Source organism: Schistocerca serialis, chromosome 8, assembly GCF_023864345.2.
Source record: "Schistocerca serialis cubense isolate TAMUIC-IGC-003099 chromosome 8, iqSchSeri2.2, whole genome shotgun sequence".
NCBI classification, from domain to species: Eukaryota; Metazoa; Arthropoda; class Insecta; order Orthoptera; family Acrididae; genus Schistocerca; species Schistocerca serialis.
In genome coordinates, this window is record NC_064645.1 from 411,025,896 (window position 1) to 411,045,784 (window position 19,889).

General features: G+C 39.4%; 1 protein-coding gene across 2 annotated transcripts in view; it reads left to right on the forward strand.

The window, feature by feature from the left end:
• The window catches only part of LOC126416169 (uncharacterized), a 288,059-nt gene that overhangs the window by 152,784 nt on the left and 115,386 nt on the right, over positions 1-19,889 (forward strand). For both annotated transcript variants that reach the window (XM_050083741.1, XM_050083740.1), the window contains exon 12: positions 4,292-4,417. In XM_050083741.1, coding sequence (XP_049939698.1) covers positions 4,292-4,417 — 126 coding nt within the window. The remainder of the gene's footprint in view (positions 1-4,291; positions 4,418-19,889) is intronic.

A 19,889-nucleotide genomic window follows, 5' to 3' on the forward strand; every position in this document is an offset into this window, starting at 1 on the left:
TAGATATGCTATTCATGGGTGGCCAGGCTGTATTGGAAGGATTTTTTGATGTGGAATTGTTGGTAGCTGTCCAATGCAGGTACTCCTGGTGTTTAGTGGGTTGAATGTGGAGAGAGGTATGGATGGTGCCTTCAGAGAGGAGGAGGTTGATGTCCAGGAGAGTTGATGTCGGGTTGAGAAGGACCAGATGAAGAAGATGGAAGAGAAGGTGTTGAGGTTGTGAATGAATGAGGATAGGTTGCCTGCCCTGAGTCCAGACGATGAAGATATCATCAGTGAATCTGAACCATACCAGTGGAACACCCCCTGGCATTACACGAAGCCGAACATAACATGCTTGATTCCAGAGGCTGTTTCACAGCCCAGGCCATCTCTATCCTCCCCTCCACTACCATCTTTTATGAAGTGCACAGATGAAAGTTATCCTTACAACACATTCTCTACTCCTGAAATTATCCCAGCCACAACCTATGATAACCTAATATCCCCACAGCCTCCACCCAACAGTTTTCATCCCAGCTGTCATTTCATGTCCTCCCAAATCATGTCCCCTCACCCTCATTGTCCACTGCTCTCTGTGAGTCGCCCACCAGTCTTTTCCCCCTCTGCTCATTTCCTTTTCTGTTTCCCATCTCCCCTCCCCTCTGCACCACAGCCTACCGATGCTGCACCAGGCAGCCTCGTCCTGCCACCTCCTAGCCCCTGTTCACTCTGCCAGACAGTGCTCTTCTCCCCCCCCCCTTCCTTCCCCCACATCCATACCCAGCTATCCCTTCCCCACTCCCAATTGCTGCTTTAATTCAATGCAACAGTTGCGATCTGGCTAGAGTGGCTGGAGATAGTGGTCATGTGTGTATGAGGTGTGCCTGCTTATGTGAACGTATGTGTGTTTTCCTTTCTTTTCTGAAGTACTTCAATGTGTTACAGTATCTTCCATTGAGCCTGTCTGCAACTCAGCGTATCATCTTTGCAGTGAGTGGCTGTATATCTGTTTCATAATTGTTGAAATTAAGCAGGAAGATGGAATAGTCAGCTAATCTGAAAGATCTACAGTATGTTAAGTGGCTTCGAGAATGCATGGTTTTGTTTCAGTTTTAAGTAAAAGCTTGTTCAAAATGAAAGGAAAAAAAGTACTTGTGACACAAGCGGAGCGCCTGCATATGAAGTGCACAAATGGGACTAGCTGGATTAATGTGTACCTGCCCACACGTTTAAAAGGCACCTGAATCTCTATCTGTTAGAGGATAAAAAAATCTCTTCATTATTAGGAATTTCAAGAAATAGAGTACCACAGATAGATCAAGATCAATTAAACAGGATGCTGAGGGAAAAATGGAGGAGGATGAAAGGAAAAAAAGAAAAAAAAACATACATGATCCACAGGAACTTTGTATGTACATAAAACAAAAGCCTTAAAAATACAACTTTGTATTGAGAAGATAGTCCCAAATGACATTATATAAGATGTCATCAACACCATGAGATTTATAAATGGATATTATTCAAGACACAGACAACAGCATGGGATTCACAGTAGTATTCAAGATACCTGTGTAGAACCCATTGTTTCACTAATGAAGATCATACTGATGTTCTTCCTTGCAATTGTCAAATGGATGTCAGAATGACAGATACTGAAGTAAGTGACCATGAGATAAAAAAAAGTCAATTAAAATCACTCATCAGAGGAAACGGACTGGACTGATGGAAATATTTAAAATCCTTCATAGACTATGCAGATGAACTTACTCCTCTTGTAACAGCACTCTGCCCTAGGTCACAGTAGAAGCAAAGTGTTTCTGAAGATTGGAAAAATGTGCAGATCATTCCCAGTTTCAATAAGAGTTGTTGAACAGATGCCCACAACCATAGGCATATATTGCTGATATCGTTCTATTGTATAATTTCTGAAAATGTTTTATACTCGTGTATTATGATCTGTGAGAAGACTTCAAATCTCGCCTGTAGAAATCAACATTGCTTCCACAAATGACAGTTGTGTGAAACTCAGCTTGCTCTGTTCATCTATGAGACCCAGAACACAGTTGATGTTGGCTCGTGGGTTGATTTAGTATTCCTTTGCTTCAGGAAGGCATTCACTACAGTTCTGCACTGTTGTGTAATAAATGAGATGCAAGCGTACAGGATACCATATCACTTTTGTAGTTGGACTGAAAAGTTTGTGGAAGATAGAACTGAAAATGTCATTCTTAACAGAGGGAAATCTTCAGATTTAAAAGTAACTTCGGGAGTACCCCCCCCCCCCCCCCCCCCCCCCCCCAAATCCCCCCAAGGGAATTTTACAGAACCATTACTGTTTCCAGTATATGTTAATGATCGCTCAACAATTTGGTAATGGAAGGAAGTGGTGGGGACTAAAAATTGTAGAGGGAGACCAAGACTTAAGTACAGTATGCAAATTGAAATGGATGTCATTTGCAATAATTATGCAGAGATAAAAAGGCCTGCACAGGATGAACTAATATGGAGAGCTGCATTGAACGAGTCTTCAAACTGAAGACCACAACAAGAACACACATATGGAGTGATTTAAAGGGGAATGACCAAATAAACCTGAACATAGGTAGGGAAGGCAGATGTCAGACTGAGATCCATTGGAAGAATCGACAGGAAGGATGTGGCGCACAAAACCCGCATTGGACTGATACTTGAATATTGCTCTTGAGTCTAGGACCCTTTCCAGATATGTTATATGGAGGAAACACTAAAGTTACAAAGAAGATCATTGTGTTTTGGTGTAGGTTCATTTAGTAAATGTAAATGCATCACACAGCTGCTCATTCGGCTCTTGTGACAGGTGCTGCAAGAGAAGAGCTGTGCATCAAGGTGTTAACATTCCAAAGGCACATATTCCTAGAAGTGTTAAACAATACGTTGCTTATTTCTATTTATATCTCAAGAAAAGACGATGAGTATAAAATAAGAGTGATTAAAGCCCACTCAGAGGCTTACCAGTAATCGTTCTTTTCAGTCGTGGTTAACGACTGGAGCAGGACATGGTGGGAATGACACTGGTATACAAAGCACCCTCTGCCCCACAGCAGAGGTGACTTGCAAAATAAAGATATAGATGTTGCATTTTTTACTGTTTGGAAAAGCACATCAAAGAGAAGAATACATGAAGCTTAATGTGACATACTTCTGTGAGTGTTTCAGCAAGGTAACTGTTAAAGTGAGGCCTGTTTATGAAGCACAAGAAAAAAAAGAGAGAGAGGGGCGGGGGGGGGGGGGGGGGGGGGGGGGCGGGGTGGGGGGGGGGTTATTCTAGTGATTCGTAAATGTAAAATAAAATGTATGTGTGAATACACCCTACTACAGGGTAAAAAATATTATGAAATGTTATAGATTTACTGATTGTTTGAAATATGAACAGTTGGGTTCACCTACAAGATTAGGGCCTTCAAACCCTGTGTTATGAAACAATGTGTGTATAGTGCTTGCAGTGACTTGACAGTGAGATATGAGTGACAGTGTGGCATTACATTATTTAATAAGTTATTTATAAAAAAAAGTACTGCATACCAGCAGTAAATCTAATGATTGTCTCTATCTAGAAGTCTGTAAATGTATGTGTGTTGAATTAGCTTATTTTAAATTGTTCTAAATTTGTAAATATTATGACACGTCCTATATCCTTGTAAAAAGGGATCTGCGGATGAATAAAGCTACTACTACTACTACTACTACTACTACTACTCTCTTGCATTTGACCTGGCTTCTTCAGTGAGTAAGCAGTATAATTTGAATGGTACATGAACAATGTAATAATAATAAAAATAATAATAATAATATTTATAGTAATGGCAATATGGAATTTAAGAAATGTCAGTCTTATTAACATTAAGCAGTTTCCTTATTACACTCTTATCAAATGTCAGTAGTCACACCAAACAGAAAAATATAACATCAGTGCAGAGGGAATCAGTACGAAGAAGATATTCACTAGTCAGGAAGAATGAGAAATAATTGGATAAGTATAACAGTTTTATGTCAAGAAGACTCAGTTATAAGTAGTTATAACAGTACTGTTACTTTTGAATGTAGCTGTGAATTATTCCTGGTGTTGCTTTAATATCTTCTTACAATTTATGTCTTGTTTGTACCTTTTTCCCGTACTTCAGTGATAAATTATTTTTAAAAGTTTGTGAGTACTGTGTTTTTGGTTGATCTCCAATTTTTCCTAAGTTGGAAATTGATAAGTTAGGGTTGCTGAAACTGATACTGTTTGTAGGTGAAATCTAATCTTGCTGTAACTGTGAATTATTTTCAGATTTGATGAAGAACAAAAACTCTTATCACCGCATGTGCTACTTGAGACTGTGTGATATTGCAATGGAGATCTTCTCAGCAGCTTATTTCAAAACTTGGTTCTTCAGCCATGTCATTTCCCTGTCAGGTAATTTAAGTTGTTCTGAATATGTTTACTAGTAAGAATATCATCATATATTATTTAATGCACAAATAAATGATAAATGAGGTGTAACAATCTGTAAATAGCCATACAGTTTTCCTAATTAGAAAAATTACAACACTGTGAGTACTATAAACTTTCCACATAGTTGGAAAAAAATCAAACAGTGGAACATCCAGGATGGAATAGTAACAATATGAGATAGAACAGAGTTCTGCTCATCACATAGAGGAAATGCTGAACAACAGACAAACACATTGAAAAAAGACTTTTAGACTGATTAAATTCTCTTGAGCATCCAGCTGCATCAAGTGCTATAACCCTTATTGCATGACTTTATTTTAGGAAAGCAATTTCAGTGAAAAAGTATTGGGGAAGGGGGGGGGGGGGGGTGGCTGACATACAGTATACTGTGTAACATGCTGAACATAGAAATTTTGATTTAGTCAGCATTTTAGGTTTGTTGCCATACAGCAACATAAAAACATTAAACTCAGTTTAGCTCGATGCAACCACATTGTATGTGTTGCCATATGGCAACATCATGCAAATGCAAGTGGTTTCCTTAACATTATACGTAAATTTATGGTTTGTTGCCAAATGGCAACAACATGCAATAGAGGGTTAAAGCATATGAGCTTTCGTCTTAAGTGCTCTCAACCATTGTGAAGCTATTGGACCTAATGCTTTAGATGTATGAAAACACACACACACACACACACACACACACACACACACACACACACACACACACAACCCACACACGCACACATAGTCTTTGTCATCTCCAACCTTTCTCTCTCCTACTACTCTTTTCAAAAGTGTGTGGGAAAGTGGCCTATGGTAATACAGTCTCATTTAACATAGCAGAGCTTGTTAATCGAGTCTAAGTTTGAATTTCATTAGAGTTCTCCACACAGGAAACATTACAAGACTCACAGATGATGTGCTTGCAAAGGTAAACGAGCAAAATTATCCTGCTGGTATTACTGTGACCTTGCCAAAGTTCTCGATGATGTGGATCACAAAAGTCAACTTTGCAAACTAAAGTGTTATGGCAGTAATGGCATTCCTGTTGAATGGATGGAATCTTACTTCCATAACAGAAAGCAGAGGGTCTCATTAACAGATTAACAGATTGTATCTCAGGCATGAAAGTAACCTCAGAATGGGTGAATGTAACTTGTGGAGAACCATAAGCATTGGTACTTGGCCCACTCTTGTTTCTAACTGACATAAATTACCTTCCAATTACTATAAAGGAGAGAAACTGCAACATTTGCTGATGACACAAACATGCTAATCAAGAGTCTAAACAGAACCCTAGCAGACACAGCGAAGATGCTAGATGAACAGGCCTACAAGTGGTTCACACCTGACAGTTTAAGTCTGAATCTCACAAAGACTCTTATTATGCAGTTTTATACTATCTATAACGACCTCCTAGCACGAGAAATGGACTTGAATGTTCATAAAATGAATGAAATGCACAGATGAAATTCCTTTGGGTTCAGTGGTACAACGTAAAATGGAGCCAACGCATAGATAAACTAAATAAATTCTCATTGTGATGACGTAGAGACAAGGTTGTTGGCTTATTTTGCATGTCTTAGGGAGCTACCGGGAGGTTATAATTGATGTGCAGCTCCTCACCGAGATTTAGTGTGAACTTTTATTATTTATGGTGGTGAAACCTGGTAGATAAGCTAATGCTTTAATACGGAACCAATTAGCCCTAGAAAACAAATTAGTTTCAGTTGTGGCCACCAGGTGCAAATCTGGCAGTGTACATGGTTTGTATGATGGTACCATACCCGCGCTGTCATTTGACAAGCCATAAAGTGAGTGAAAAGTATGGCTCTCGAGACGAGAGACCATGCATTGTTAGTGAAACTGTTTTATGTGAATGGCAGCAATTACAGTACTGCATTGGGAGAGTATCACAGACAGAAAGGTCTGAGGAGAGGTCCAATGTCATTAAATGGTTTAAAGAAATTGACAATGAAATTCAGGAGAATGAGCGAGCTTGGTGTTACACTTGGAAGAGGAAGGCATCATGTCCCAGTGGACGTTATTGACGAGGTTCCTGTTACTGTAACTGACCATGCAATGGATGTCCCTGGTAGTGCTGGTGCTCATACAATGTTGCAAGAATTTTCCATCCCACGGTCAACAGCATGGAATGTTTTGCAATCTATTTTACACTGGCACCCATACAAGAGTCAGACAGTGTAGCAACTGAAACCTCATGATCTGAAGCAAGATTCTGAATCTGCTTTTTGGTTTCTGGCATGGGTTGAAGTTGATGGCATGTGGTCAGGCAGTATTCTGTGGAGTGACAAGTAACGTTTTATGGTACAGAGTGCATTATATGCACAGAGTATGAGGTACTGTTATAACATTGCACTTGACTTAAGTGACTGGGTGGTGTGGATTCACAAGTAGCTTTATTCTCAGTCCATTCGTCTTTGAAGAGAATACACCCAGAGGGCTGTAAGGTAACTGTGGTCTCAGCACGTTATCCAGACCTCCTCGTACAGCATGTGATTCCTGACTTAGAAGAGTGCAGCTGTGTGTAAACCACTGTTTAGATGTTGCCTGTGCAGTGAAAGATGTGCTTCATGCAACCTTCCAGAAACGTGTTATCTCCAGAGGTTTTCCAGATAAGCCTGCAAGATCACCTGATTTAAATCCATATGACTTTTGGCTCTAGGTATATCTAAAAGAACACATTTCTCAGGGAGAAGTTCACACATTGCTCAGATTCCACTGGAACTTCTGTAAGTAACTGTTCAACACATTGTTTTACAGGTGCAGCATCTTGTCAAGGTCACAGTTGTCATATTTCACAAATAGTGTAAGTGGTGGTTAATAATAAAATCAACATAATATCTTTCCCGCACATTTGACTTTTTCCGCTTGTGTGCCATTCCTATTCCATTACACATCAAAACATTTATATACATCTCTCTTGCATTCATAGTGCCAGATTTGCATCTTGGAGCCAAAATTGGAACTAATACATTAACATATCAGAATAACTGCAAAGTTTTGCTGCCGTAAGATAATTACAATCCACACTGGCTCTCTGTGAGCAGTTGCACTTTAATTGTAGCAACCTGGTATCTTATGGGACACTGCGGCTTATGTAAATAAAGTGTTAGAAGAAAGCAGTGAGAATATTGCATAAAGTAGATAACTATACATCACGCAGAACCTTTTTACGGAACTTAGGATATTTCCTAGTAACTTATTCCTTAATGGTTTTTGTTGCTGAGGATAAAAATTAATTGTAACTTAACTGTGATGTACATAATCATAATACAAGACACAAAAATAATTTTCACATAGACTTCGCCTTGTCCAGGGTTAAGAATGGAGTTACACACTCTGGTTGTAAAATACGAGATCTCTTCAAAGACCTCCAGAACTTAGTCCACAAAATTTTTTTACACTTACATTTTACTTATTGTGCAAGGTCTCCTTCAAAATACTCTCCTCCACAATTGATACACTGCTCCCAATGCCGTTTCCACTTCCTGAAGCAGTCTCAGTGCACCTTTTGTTGGTTGGTGCACAGCACCATCTGTGAATTTTCTTTTATCTCATCTGTTGTTGCATATATTCGTCCTTTAAATGGGGTTTTCAACTTTGCAAATAAAAAAAAAAGTCTGCAGGGGCCATATCTGGCGAGTATGGAGTATGGAGCAGCACAGTGATTTTATTTTTTGTGCAATTGTCATGCACCAAAAGGGATGAACATGCGGACGCGTTATCAGGATGCAAGAGCCATGAATTGTTTCACCATATTTCTCGCAGGTGTCACATGTCCCGATAGTACCATCGATTAAGAGTTTGTCCCTGTTGCATGAATTCATGGTGAACTACTCCTTCAAAGTTAAAGAAAACTATCAGCATGGCTGTGACGTTTTATCTGACCTGACAAGTTTTTTTTGGTCTTGGAGAACCCTTCCTGACCCATTGTGAAGATTGAACCTTGGTCTCAACATCATTATGATAGCTCCATGTCTCATCACCAGTTATGATTCTCTTTAAGGACATTTCATTTGCATGACTCAAAGGCTCTTCACAGATTGCTAGGTGACAGTCTTTCTGGGCTTGACTTGTGAATCATGGGATAAACTAGGCAGCAACATGATGCATTCCAAGGTGATGTGTTAGGATTGCATGACATGATCCAATTGAAATGTTACATTCTTTTGCAATCTCTCGTACAGTCAGTCTTCAATTGGTGCACACAGTTTCATTGACATTCTTGACATGAGTGTCTCCTGAACGAGGTTCATCTTTGACATCTGTCCAGCCATTGTTAAACCATGTGAACCATTCGTAACACAGAGAACGGCTGAAGCACTCAATACCGCAGGCTTCCTGCATCATTTGGTGTGTGTCTTTAAAGGTTTTCTTGAGTTTCAAGCAAAATTTAGTGCAGGCATGATGCTCCTCTAACTGTGCCATTTCAAAATTCGAAAACTGTGTGACATGACACTATACTCAACACAGCACTGAACAATAAGTAACAGACATATAGCAATGAAACATCTGGCAGTTACACATTAAACAGGTGTGTGCAGGGATGCAATGTCCCATAATTGTTTAAACAGACCTCATATAAATGAACTCCCATCTAACATAAAGCAAGGAATTAGGAATTCATACCAAACCAAAATAAAAATTAAAAACGTACCTCATTAGCCACTCTTTTTACAAATTATTAAAATATTCAAGGGTTTAAAAGTTCTGTAATGGGCTACATAGAAAGTAGCAATGTTTGTAATAAAGCTCTATGACAAGTAATAATGTATTGTAAATATAACTTTCCCCCCCATGAACCATGGACCTTGCCATTGGTGGGGAGGCTTGCGTGCCTCAGTGATACAGATGGCTGTACCGTAGGTGCAACCACAACGGAGGGGTATCTGTTGAGAGGCCAGACAAACATGTGGTTCCTGAAGAGGGGCAGCAGCCTTTTCAGTAGTTGCAGGGGCAACAGTCTGGATGATTTGACTGATCTGGCCTTGTAACAATAACCAAAACGGCCTTGCTGTTCTGGTACTGCGAATGGCTGAAAGCAAGGGGAAACTACAGCCGTAATTTTTCCCCGAGGGCATGCAGCTTTACTGTATGGTTAAATGATGATGGCGTCCTCTTGGGTAAAATATTCCGTAGATAAAATAGTCCCCCATTCGGATCTCCGGGCGGGGACTACTCAAGAGGACGTCGTTATCAGGAGAAAGAAAACTGGCGTTCTACGGATCGGAGTGTGGAATGTCAGATCCCTTAATCGGGCAGATAGGTTAGAAAATTTAAAAAAGGAAATGGATGGGTTAAAGTTAGATATAGTGGGAATTAGTGAAGTTCGGTGGCAGGAGGAACAAGACTTTTGGTCAGGTGATTACAGGGTTATAAATACAAAATCAAATAGGGGTAATGCAGGAGTAGGTTTAATAATGAATAAAAAAATAGGAGTGCGGGTCAGCTACTACAAACAGCATAGTGAACGCATTATTGTGGCCAAGATAGACACAAAGCCCATGTCTACTACAGTAGTACCAGTTTATATGCCAACTAGCTCTGCAGATGATGAAGAAATAGATGAAATGTATGATGAGATAAAAGAAATTATTCAGGTAGTGAAGGGAGACGAAAATTTAATAGTCATGGGTGACGGAATTCGTCAGTAGGAAAAGGGAGAGAAGGAAACATGGTAGGTGAATATGGATTGGGGGGAAGGAATGAAAGAGGAAGCCGCATTGTAGAATTTTGCACAGAGCATAACTTAATCATAGCTAACACTTGGTTCAAGAATCATAAAAGAAGGTTGTATACCTGGAAGAATCCTGGAGATACTAAAAGGTATCAGATAGATTATATAATGGTAAGACAGAGATTTAGGAACCAGGTTTTAAATTGTAAGACATTTCCAGGGGCAGATGTGGATTCTGACCACAGTCTATTGGTTATGAACTGCAGATTGAAACTGAAGAAACTGCAAAAAGGTGGGAATTTAAGGAGATGGGACCTGGATAAACTGAAAGAACCAGAGGTTGTAGAGAGTTTCAGGGAGAGCATAAGGGAACAATTGACAGGAATGGGGGAAAGAAATACAGTAGAAGAAGAATGGGCAGCTCTGAGGGATGAAGTAGTGAAGGCAGCAAACGATCAAGTAGGTAAAAAGACGAGGGCTAATAGAAATCCTTGGGTAACAGAAGAAATATTGAATTTAATTGATATGGAGAAAATATAAAAATGCAGTAAATGAGGCAGGCAAAAAGGAATACAAACGTCTCGAAAATGATATCGACAGGAAGTGCAAAATGGCTAAGCAGGGATGGCTAGAGGAGAAATGTAAGGATGTAGAGGCTTGTCTCACTAGGGGTAAGATAGATACTGCCTACAGGAAAATTAAAGAGACCTTTGGAGAGAAGAGAACCACTTGTATGAATATCAAGAGCTCAGATGGCAACCCAGTTCTACGCAAAGAAGGGAAGGCAGAAAGGTGGAAGGAGTGTGTAGAGGGTCTATACAAGGGTGACGTACTTGAGGACAATATTATGGAAATGGAAGAGGATGTAGATGAAGACGAAATGGGAGATAAGATACTGCGTGAAGAGTTTGACAGAGCACTGAAAGACCTGAGTCGAAACAAGGCCCCGGGTGTAGACAACATTCCATTAGAACTACTGATGGCCTTGGGAGAGCCATTCATGTCAAAACTCTACCATCTGGTGAGGAAGATGTATGAGACAGGCGAAATACCCTCAGACTTCAAGAAGAATATAATAATTCCAATCCCAAAGAAAGCAGGTGTTGACAGATGTGAAAATTACCGAATTATCAGTTTAATAAGTCACAGCTGCAAAATACTAACGCGAATTCTTTACAGACGAATGGAAAAACTGGTAGAAGTGGACCTCGGGGAAGATCAGTTTGGATTCCGTAGAAATGTTGGAACACGTGAGGCAATACTAACCTTAAGACTTATCTTAGAAGAAAGATTAAGAAAAGGCAAACCTACGTTTCTAGCATTTGTAGACTTAGAGAAAGCTTTTGACAATGTTAACTGGAATACTCTCTTTCAAATTATGAAGTTGGCAGGGGTAAAATACAGGGAGCGAAAGGCTATTTACAATTTGTACAGAAACCAGATGGCAGTTATAAGAGTGGAGGGACATGAAAGGGAAGCAGTGGTTGGGAAGGGAGTAAGACAGGGTTGTAGCCTCTCCCCGATGTTGTTCAATCTGTATATTGAGCAAGCAAATTCGGAGTAGGTATTAAAATTCATGGAGAAAAAGTAAAAACTTTGAGGTTCGCCGATGACATTGTAATTCTGTCAGAGACAGCAAAGGACTTGGAAGAGCAGTTGAACGGAATGGACAGTGTCTTGAAAGGAGGATATAAGATGAACATCAACAAAAGCAAAACGAGGATAATGGAATGTAGTCAAACTAATTCAGGTGATGCTGAGGGAATTAGATTAGGAAATGAGACACTTAAAATAGTAAAGGAGTTTTGCTATTTAGGGAGCAAAATAACTGATGATGGTCGAAGTAGAGAGGATATAAAATGTAGACTGGCAATGGGAAGGAAAGCGTTTCTGAAGAAGAGAAATTTGTTAACATCGAGTATAGATTTAAGCGTCCGGAAGTCGTTTCTGAAAGTGTAGCCATGTATGGAAGTGAAACATGGACGATAACTAGTTTGGACAAGAAGAGAATAGAAGCTTTCGAAATGTGGTGCTACAGAAGAATGCTGAAGATAAGGTGGGTAGATCACGTAACTAATGAGGAGGTATTGAATAGAATTGGGGAGAAAAGTTTGTGGCACAACTTGACTAGAAGAAGGGATCGGTTGGTAGGACACGTTTTGAGGCATCAAGGGATCACAAATTTAGCATTGGAGGGCACCGTGGAGGGTAAAAATCGTAGAGGGAGACCAAGAGATGAATACACTAAGCAGATTCAGAAGGATGTAGGTTGCAGTAGGTACTGGGAGATGAAGGAGCTTGCACGGGATAGAGTAGCATGGAGAGCTGCATCAAACCAGTCTCAGGACTGAAGACCACAACAAATAACAACAAACAAATATAACTTTATTTATGGGTGTAAAAAGTATTTACTTTGAAAAATACCATTTTATTCCAGTGACATAATAGTAGAGGAACAGAAGCTAAGCAAAAAAATTAAGGAGGCAGCATCTCGTTTCAGAATAGCAGCTTTCTTACTAATTTACTCAAATACCTTTAGTGGGCATTAGCAAGAATAACATTATGCAATATAGTGTTAGTTTATTGTTTTACAATACACAGATTAACTCTGTGATTTGTTCATCCTATGTTAATGTATATAGTGATTAGTGAAAAACTCGGGGTTCCAGCTGGGGGCAGTGTTAAAATACAGCAGCACACACTCATCATCTTCACTATCCGACTGGAAACCTGAGAGCTTGCACCAACTGCATACGCTGGGTGAGCCTACATTATGTGTTAATGTTAATTAGTTACATATCACTGGAAGTTCTTCCTCTTGATGGGATATACGGAACAAAATGAGTGAATGAAAAAAAAATGAAGATATATTTCTCATTAATGATGATTAGAAATCACTTTGCTGATGACATACAAAATGCTGTTGTTAAAAGTGCATTGAAATGAAGATGAATGTGAGCTGTCTTAGTACTGCTTGAATTGTGCAGCTCTCAGCTTATGGTGCTCTTCAAGGAACATTTAGTATCTGCCTTGCTGTTCACTGTGAATAGAATGATCCTATATACGACTAATAAAAATACGGTATACTCTCAGCTCATGAGTTAGTATTCTGATAATTATGCCTCAGTATTGTATCTTCATTGCTGTTGAAACACTTTGTGAATGAATCTCACCCTTCAGTATTCACCGTACTTTCTCTCCTAGCATGTAATAACAGCTTAGCCTAGTCACGATAAGATTTACCCACGTACATTAGTTATGCATTTGTAAATAAGCTGCAAGTCACTGTAGTTAAATTTGTGATGATTGGCATATAAAAAATATGAAATACATTGCTTTACAGATAAAAAAGATTTCAGAAGTTCTGAACACTGTAAATGTGATTATCAATGTTAACCCTTCGATTGTCTGTATCTGCTGTTTGGTGAGAAAAGTGTCTCACAAAATATGCATTCAACTGAAATGTCTCCTGCTGCCCACAACACAAGATACGGAAAAAGTCAGGATTTTAACAACTTTTGAATACTTGGAGGAAATATTCACCACATCTGCAGATTTTCCTAAATTACTTCTTTAAAAAATTATGCTGTCAGGTTCTTTTCATTACAATTACATATCAGCAACTATAATTAAAAATTGCAAGATACATAACAGAGAAAAAACTCTTTGTAACTGAGGTTCATAAATTCACAATTTACACATGATTGATGTGGAAAAGTTATGACACCCTTGTGCAACTTACTGTTTGGGAATAACATCTTAAGCACCATATGAGACATCCAGATGCTTGGTATCAGCCATAAGCATTGTCCAGTCATATATCAGAACTCCAACAGTGTCTCTGAACTAGCTCCTCTTCATTGCATGAACAGATTTGAGTACCTGGTATTATTTAGGTAGTATCCATTTTGAACTTCTTCGTGGACATATTAACTTACGGGTGTTAAGACCTAAAAATGATACAGCTATCTACCCAGTGTAGTGAAAGTTCACAAGAAAGAAGTAATCAGTTTATGAATACACAGTGTAGTGAAAGTTCACAAGAAAGAAGTAATCAATTGATGAAGAACTTTTTGTAGTGAATAGGTTACTTTTGAAGATTACATTCCTGAACATAGCAGACTTTACAGAAGTGTGGAAGGAATGTTGCCACACTTAAATAATTATGCTAAAGCCTTGGTCTCAAGGTTCAATCTTCACAATGGGTTGGGAAAGGTTCTCGAAGACCATAAGAAACTTGCCAGGTCAGGTGAAATGTAAAGCCAGGCTGATAGTTTTCTTTGACTTTGAAGGATTAGTTCACTATGAATTTGTGCCACAGGGACAAACCGTTAATCGATGGTACTATCAGGACATGTGACTACTGCAAGAAATTTGGTGAAACAATTCATGGCTCTTGCATCATGATAGTGTGTCTGCAAGTTCATCCCTTCTGGTACATAACTATTGCACAAAAAACAAAATCAGTGTGCAGCTCCAGATTCCATACTCACCTGATATTGCTCCTAAAGACTTTTTTTTAATTTCCAAAGTTGAAAACCCCATCGAAAGGACAAAAATATGCAGCAACAGACAAGACAAAGGAACATTCACAGATGGTGCTTCGACTGAAGTAACAAAAGGCATACCAAGACTGCTTCAGGGAGTGCAAATGGAATGGCATTAGGAGCAGTGTATCAATTGTGGAGGAGAGTATTTTGAAGGAGATCATGCACAGTAAGTAAAATGTAAGTGTAGAAAATTTTTGTGGACAAAGCTCTGGAATTTTTTGAACAGATCTCGTATTTTACCTCCAGGGAACATACCTCCATTCTGAACCCTGGACAAGGAGGCAAAGCTTACATGAAAATTGTTTTTGTGTCTTGTATAATGATTAAGTACATCACAGGTGAGATGAAACTAATTTTTATTCTCAGCAACAAAAACCATTAAGGGATAAATGTACTAGGAATTGAGTGGAAATATCCTAAGTTCTTTAAAAAGGCTTCTGCAAGATAAACAGTTATCTACTTCATGCAATATTGTCACTGCTTTCTTCTGGTGAAGAAACGCTTTGTTTACACAAGCTGCAGTGTCACAGAAGATACCAGGTTGCTACAATTAAAGTACAGCTACTCTCAGAGGTCCAGTGTGGACTGCAATTATCTTATGACAGCAAAACTTTACACTTATTCTAATGTGTGAATGTATTGGTTCCAATTTTGGCTCCAAGATGCAAATCTGTCACTGTGATTGCAAGAGAGGTGCATATAAATGTTTTGATGTGTCATGGATTAGGAATGGGACACAAGCAGAAAAGGTCAAACATGTGAGAAAGATATAATGTTGATTTTATTATTAACCACCACTTACACTATTTGTGCAATATGACAACCGAGACCTTGGCAAGATGCTGCATCTGTAAAACAATGTGATGAACGGTTATTTGCAGAAGTTCCAGTGGAATCTGAGCAATGTGTTCCTTTATGCTGCCCTTCAGATCAGGTAGAGACTGAATGTGTCTCTGAGAAATGAATTGTTTTAGATATACCCAGAGCCAAAAGTCATATGGATTCAAATCAGTTGATCTTGCAGGCTATGCATCTGGAAAACCTATGGAGCTGCCATCACTGCAGATACATCATCCCCTATGGCAGCTGTCAAAATGCAGGTACTGTTGATGACTGGTGGATTTAATGTGGATGAAGGTGGGGATGGAGCCATCAGAGAGGAGGAGGCCAGCTTCCAGGAAGGTGGCACACTGGGTTGAGAAGGACCACGTGAAGTGGGTGGGAGAGAAGGTGTTGATGTTGTGAAGGTAAGAGGATAAGGTATCCTGGGCCTGAGTCAAGATAAAGAAGATATCATCAATGAACCTGAACCACTCTAGGGATTTGGGAGACTGGAAAGATTTCCTCTATACTGCCCACAAACAGGTTGGTGTAGGTCGGTGCCGCCCCTTCTTAGAAGTAGTCATGTGTTAGGACATAGTTAGTAAGATGTATGACAAAAGACGTTGTAAGTTTGGAGCCTGGAGGACATTGGGAGAGATAGCATTCAGTAACAGCAAGACCATGGGCATGAGGTATTTTAGTGTATAGTGAATTGGCAGGTCATCTGTGAAAGCAACCATGCCGTGTACCAGTTCTGCTGCAATCATTGTTCGGCTTTTTGTACTGACATTACTACCAACCAGCTGTCCACTAGTATGAATAGCCACCTCTGACTGCAGCCAAGAGCGAAGCACACCACCCTGTGGCACAACATGCGGCTGAATGTAACACTCTTGATTTCAATGGTTACTTCACAACCCGATCCAACTGGATCCTCCCCTGCACTACCTTCTGTTCTGAACTGGGCAGATGGTAGTTATACTTACAACACATTCTTCACTTCCAAAATGATTCCAGCTCAACCTACAGTAGCTTACTGCCCCCAAATCCCCCACCCAACAGTTTTTTCCGCCCCGGGTGTCCAGTTACCTTCTCCCAATTTGTGTCCCCTCTCTGCTAGTGCATCCACCCATCTTGTCCCCTTCTCTGCTCCTCTCCTCTCCGCTCCCTGTTTTCCCCTCTCTCCCTCTCCCACAGCCCCCAACATTGATGCTATGTGTGGCAACAACCCTGTCATGCCACCTGTACCTCCTTCATGCTCCACCAAATGCTGCTGATTCCTCTTCCCACCACCTGTACCCTGCTGTCACTCAGTCCTCCCTAACCCACTCCAGATTGTTGCTCTTGTTCAGTGCATTTATGTTGTTTTTTAGGTGGAGATAGTGGTTATAGGTGTGTGAGGTGTGCTTGTTTGTATAAATGTGTATGCATTCATCTTTAACAGTTCCAAGAAGGACTCTAGGTTTGGCCAAAGGCAAAAGGACACTTTTAATATTGTATTTTCTGTGAATTCTTGAAATTTCTGAAGAAGTACTCCCCGTAAAGGGTAAAAAAACATCTGATTTACAAGTGTCCATTGTTGGATCACTTGGTGGTTCAGATCAAAAAGTGTGAACTGTTTCGTGATCAGTGTATCCGTTTTGCCTGAAAACAACGTTAAGATAATCTATTTCCTGCATTAAATTATCAGAATTCAAAATAGCACGAGTTCTTTTGACCAGTGTATGTAAAACTCCTATGCATTGATGCAGTGAATGACAACTAGTAGCATGGAGGTATTGGTATGTATGCATCAGTTTACGGTATACATTGTGTCCCAAAGTTCCATTTTCGTTTTTGTGTACCAAAACATCCAAAAAAGGTAAATTGCCATCTTCTTCAATTTCAGTTGAAAATTTGATGCATGAATGATGGCAGTTAAAATCATCTAAAAACTGATGAAGAGCTTCCATACCATGTGGCCAAATGATAAAAATATCATCCACATATCTCAAAAAACATGTGGGTTTAAGAGAAGAAGTCCTGAGTGTGGTATATATAAGCAATATGTGGCATTTTTTATAAAATAATAACAGTCTGGTTTTTGATCAGCTGCATCTTAATTTGCGATTCATAGCTTTTGTTTCTATTGCCAGTGGTGCTGCAATTCTTCATTTCGTAGAGGGCAGCCCTTTCACTTCTTGTGCACACATTGCGATCTGTTCCCAGGGTATAAAGGAGCCACTGTATCTGATGTTATCTCTGTTTTGGTATGATTGTGCATCTGCAATCTCCCCTGAAGATGATGCTGGTTGGGCCATTGAAATATCGTGTCATCAATGCTGAAATCTGGCTGCATACCCATTAAGAGTATCAACATTTATTATGTTGGAGAAATCTACTGAATCACATGTTGCTGGTATACTTTACAGCACTAGCCAGCAGTGGCTCAGTGTGTTACACTTTGGTGAAGGTTTTCCTTCATGTTGTAATTTACAGAACATAATGTGGGAATGAGTCTCATGCCATAATAAGCCAGTCAGCACTTGTGTTTCATGCAGGATGGATGTTCCAGTCTTGTGTTGTATTGTTTGTGGGATTGTCTCATGCATGCTGATTTCTCCATGCTTGATTTTCTTCAAGTGGGTTAATTTTCTGTGTTAATCTACATTTTTTTATTTACAACTTTTATTTCATTACTTCATCCTGATTTTTTGGCATTTGAGTATAACACAAACTTTGATGATTTTGAGCACTAAGAAATGTATAAAGTATTGACAGATTAATGACTTTGCAGGCAAGGTTTTTACATAATTATTTGTGCACTGGGTGGTTGGTTTTCAGTGCTGTGCATGTGTACATATCTGAGGAAGTGCTCAAAAATAAGCTAGTAGGCTCATTGTACATAGCTGCAGAAGATGACTGCTTTTGCCACAGGTGTCTGTAGGAATTTTAAAGCAATGTTTAAAGTTGCCCTGTTTTAAACAGCAGAAGATTGGCTCAAAGACAAAAACAGGGAGCGTGCAAGGGATAAATCCCTGCAGGCGCACTATCTTCTGTGCCCTCGGTGGCTCAGATGGATAGAGTGTCTGCCATGTAGGCAGGAGATCCCGGGTTCGAGTCCCGGTTGGGGCACACATTTTCAATATGTCCCCAATGAAGCATATGAACGCCTGTTTGCAGCTAGGATGTCCATTTAATTTTCATTTCAAACAGATAAGGCATTCAAACTGACGTATGGGGTGCTTTTGTTGCCTACCATCCTGTTTCAGTTCTTTTCTATTGTAAATGTGTGTCAACTGTCTACAACCTTAACAGTATGTGCTTCATTTTCTCATTCTCTTCATTGAAGACAGCTGAATGTATACCTCAAATACTGTACAGTACTCAAGAATAGGTTGCCTGAGAGTCCTATACATAGTTTCATTTTAGATGTGATAAATGTTTGTTTGTGCTGTCATTGATTTGTGTGTTCATTATACTTCACATTGGTTTTATGACATTATCCAGAATAATTATTCACTATAGCTGAGAGGCTGTAGTTCAGTACTTTTGGTTTTGTTTGGTTTACACACACTATCTTACATTTGTTCACTTTGAAAAGAAATTAAAATTGTTTAAGTTTTATTGCTTGTTTGTGTGGCCATCTTCCGCAGCAGCTGTTAACATCTGTTGTTATGGCTTATCTGTCTTGAGCTGACTGCAATGCAATTAAAAAGAATTACACCAGATGTGTTTCACTTTTATTTACATAACATCTTCTGTGGTGTTCTGTAAATTGGATACACACTTTTGTAGATTTATTTTTGATTCTTTTAGGTTAGAAACAGTATTTTCTTTATGAAGTTGGTCTGTAAGCTACTTACAGTGTTTCTTTACATAGTCTGCACCTTCCCCTCTTGTTAGCACTGGTCGATGTCGACAGGCTTCATTTCACATCTGCAGTTTGGCATTTTGCATTATTTCCTGTGCTGCACTATTTCTAATTGACTTTTTTAACTGTTTTTGATTCATCACTGCTACAGTGTTTATGCCTATTCACTTTTTTTGTTCATGTTGTGAGTGTTGCCAACCTATGAAACAATTGTGTGTGTGTGTGTGTGTGTGTGTGTGTGTGTGTGTGTGTGTATGTGTGTGAGAGAGAGAGAGAGAGAGAGAGAGAGAGAGAGAGAGAGAGAGGGAGGTTAGTGAAATTGTCTTGTATGTAGGTAGAGATGTGAGAGGGGTGGTGGTGTTTTTTTCCTCCCCCCTCTCCAAGGGAGGGAGGAATGACAGGGATGGCCTGGGCGGTGGTTATGATTATTGCATATATTTTTGAAGTTAATCATTTATGATAATTTCCTGTATAGTTTAAAATCTTTATCTGAGTCATCTCATT